This window comes from Alosa alosa, chromosome 23 (genome assembly GCF_017589495.1).
Source record: "Alosa alosa isolate M-15738 ecotype Scorff River chromosome 23, AALO_Geno_1.1, whole genome shotgun sequence".
NCBI lineage: Eukaryota > Metazoa > Chordata > Actinopteri > Clupeiformes > Clupeidae > Alosa > Alosa alosa.
In genome coordinates this window covers 220001-223448 of record NC_063211.1, presented here as the reverse complement: position 1 = coordinate 223448, position 3448 = coordinate 220001, and the positions used below count along the sequence as shown (strand labels likewise).

At 44.0% G+C, this 3448-nt stretch overlaps 1 protein-coding gene across 5 annotated transcripts in view; it reads left to right on the top strand.

Annotated features, from left to right (window-relative positions):
- Window positions 1-1005: 1005 nt before the first annotated feature.
- Window positions 1006-3448, top strand: part of svopl (SVOP-like) — a 22307-nt gene continuing 19864 nt past the window's right edge. For 3 of the 5 annotated variants that reach the window (XM_048235565.1, XM_048235564.1, XM_048235567.1), the window contains exon 1: window positions 3197-3448. This exon is cut by the window's right edge and continues 992 nt beyond it. Coding sequence is in view for 2 of the 5 variants with exons in the window: in XM_048235568.1 (XP_048091525.1) it covers window positions 1011-1040; window positions 1590-1688; window positions 1874-1945 (201 nt within the window). In the remaining 3 variants the exon portion in view is untranslated. Of the gene's footprint in view, window positions 1041-1589; window positions 1689-1873; window positions 1946-3196 lie in introns of those variants that run through there. The other 2 variants (XM_048235568.1, XM_048235566.1) reach the window with 1 other exon arrangement.

The following is a 3448-nucleotide window of genomic DNA, read 5'->3' as shown; positions in this document are numbered from 1 at the left end:
TAGTTTGAGTTCTCTGTGTGTGTGTGTGTGTGTGTGTGTGTGTGTGTGTGTGTGTGTGTGTGTGTAGAATGCAGCAGCAGGGGCAGTCCCAGCTTGTCAGTGCTATCCAGCTTCAAGAGGTCACGCTGGAGAATGACTGGACACACAGACGCACTGGAGACAAGTCACCTGAAGATGTAGAGGAGGACAAAGGTAAACTGACCCCCCCCACACACAAATGCACGTGCGCGCACACGCACACACCTCTTTCTCCTTCAATCTCTCTGTCTGTTCCACGCACCCACAGACACAAATGATAGAGAGATAGATAGATAGATAGATAGATACTGTAGATAGATACTTTATTGATCCCCAAGCGGAAATTCAAATTCAAAATGATTAAATGATTTTTCAGAACTTTACAGAAACCACCGTTCTTATTGCTTGTTATTGTGCCAACATGTGCTTTGTGTGTGTGTGTGTGTGTGTGTGTGTGTGTGTGTGTTATTGTTATTATTGCTGTGTGTGTGTGTGTGCTGTGTGTGTGTGTGTGTGTGCTGTGTGTGTGTGTTATGTGTGTGTGTGTGTGCTGTGTGTGTGTGTGTGTGTGTGTGTGTGTGTGTGTGCTGTGTGTGTGTGTGTGCTGTGTGTGTGTGTGTGTGTGTGTGTGTGTGTGTGTGTGTGTGTGTATGTATGTGTGCTGTGTGTGTGTGAGTGTGTGTGTGTGTGTGTGTGCTGTGTGTGAGTGTGTGTGTGTGTGTGTGTGTGTGCTGTGTGTGTGTGTGTGTGTGTGTGTGTGTGTGTGTGTGTGGTGTGTGCTGTGTGTGTGTGTGTGTGTGTGTGTGTGTGTGTGTGTGTGAGTGTGTGTGTGTGTGTGTTGTGTGTGTGTTTGTCTTCGTCTTCGTCTTGCCAGAGCCAGAGGGATACACTGTTGAACAGGCTGTGGTGTGTGTGTGTGTGTGTGTGAGTGTGTGTGTGTTTGGCTTGCCAGAGCCAGAGGGTTGTTGAACAGGCTATACTGCGGGTTCCATATGCTCTTCATCATCATGGGTAGTGCTAATGTGAGCAACCAGCTGAAACACACACACACACACACACAGGGGCAGCCATGGCCTTCTGGTTAGTGCTTCGAACTTGTAACCGAAAGGGTTGCTGGTTCGAACCCCGACCAGTAGACACGGCTGTAGTGCCTTGAGCAAGGCAACTAACCTCACTGCTCCCCGAGCGCCACTGTTGTTGCAGGCAGCTCACTGTGCCGGGATTAGTGTGTGCTTCACCTCACTGTGTGTTCACTGTGTGCTGAGTGTGTTTCACGAATTGGGATAAATGCAGAGACCAAATTTCCCTCACAGGATCAAAAGAGTATACTTATAGAGTGTGGACTGTGAACTGTTGTCTTCTGATAATCTTCTCAGCGTTAGTAACAGTTCTATCTTGTCTCATATACTTAGTCTATGTTAATACCTTTAATTATTTACTAATCACCTAATTACTAGGTGTGTGTGTGTGTGTTCAGATCATTGAGGCTATGGAGATCATGCTGTGTGTGTGTGTGTGTTCAGATCATTGAGGCTATGGAGATCATGCTGTGTGTGTGTGTGTGTGTTCAGATCATTGAGGCTATGGAGATCATGCTGCTGGCCGTGCTCTCCCCAGAGATCCGCTGTGAGTGGCGTCTGGATGATTGGCAGGTGGCGCTGGTGTCCACAGTGAGTTTCTCTTTGTGCTGCATGCTGGGATGTCACAACCGTCCATCTCAAGGTTGATCTGCAGAATCTAGATACAGTATCTTATCTTGCTTGTGTCTGTGTGTTCACTTACATGTGTATTTGTCTGAGAGTGTATATGTGCATTATTTATATTCGTGTGTGTGTGTGTGTGTGTTTATTATCAGATGGTCTTCTTTGGTTACATGCTGTGTGGGGTTACCTGTGGCTATGTGGCTGACCGATATGGACGCTGGACGGTGAGAGAGTAATCAAATATAACAGGACTTGCATATTTCCTGGGCTCTGTGTTTCACTTTAAAGGGTTTATAGAATGCAAAACCGTGTTAACCTTGGCATAGTTGATTAACAGCAGTTACAGCAGGTTACATAGCACATATGATGATGGTATAAGAGCAGGTTGCATAGCACATATCATGTGGTATAAGAGTACAGCAGGTTCATATCATGATGGCATAAGAGCAGGTTCATATCATGATGGTATAAGAGCAGGTTGCATAGCACATATCATGATGGCATAAGAGCAACAGGTTCATATCATGATGGCATAAGAGCAGGTTCATATCATGATGTTATAAGAGCAGCTACAGCAGGTTCATATCATGATGGCATAAGAGCAGCAGGTTCATATCATTATGGCATAAGAGCAGCAGGTTCATATCATGATGGCATAAGAGCAGGTTCATATCATGATGTTATAAGAGCAGCTACAGCAGGTTCATATCATGATGGCATAAGAGCAGCAGGTTCATATCATGATGGCATAAGAGCAGGTTCATATCATGATGTTATAAGAGCAGCTACAGCAGGTTCATATCATGATGGCATAAGAGCAGCAGGTTCATATCATTATGGCATAAGAGCAGCAGGTTCATATCATGGTGGCATAAGAGCAGCAGGTTCATATCATGATGGCATAAGAGCAGGTTCATATCATGATGGTATAAGAGCAGCTACAGCAGGTTCATATCATGATGGCATTAAAGCAGCAGGTTCATATCATGATGGCATTAGAGCAGCAGGTTCATATCATGATAAGAGCAGCAGGTTCATGATGGCATAAGAGGAGGTTACAGAGCTCATATAATGATTGCAGAGTTTTATATTTCCTCCAAACGAAACTCCCTTTTGCCTAAGCTGGCCAGAGCCTATGAGCTGATATATGAGTTACGAGCTACTAGTCTACTGTTCAGGGGTGTAGTGGTAAAATAAGAGGTGGGTAAACTATGAATTCTGTGATCTCGGTGAGGTGGACTGTGCCATACGGTATTGGATTTTTAAAAAAGGCATTTAGAACATGTTTGATAATGGTGGAGGTTATTGTCCAATGTGTATAACAATACCAGTGGTATTAAATGGTTCCTAGAGTGTTGATGAGTTTACATATTGTGAATGTGGATAATACAGTGTGATTTTTGAATGTTGAAAGTTGCAATTGGTGGATAAACTCATTTAAGAGGTGGATAAACTCTAATAAGAGGTGGATAAACTGTATTTCTGAAATTTCAGAGGTGGATAAACTGTGTTTACTTGCGTTTAGCCTCCACTACATCCCTGGCTACGAGCTAAAATATAGCACATGCATTGACACAGCAAACTAACTGCTGAAAGAGAGTATAAAGCTTGCCTTTACTTTGGGCAGTGAGGGATTATATGGGTTTTTCACAACAGGTGGTGAATGTTTGGGGGTTATGCTTTGTGTCTATGCTGCTGGTAGTGAGTGTTTGGGGTGTTTGGGGTTA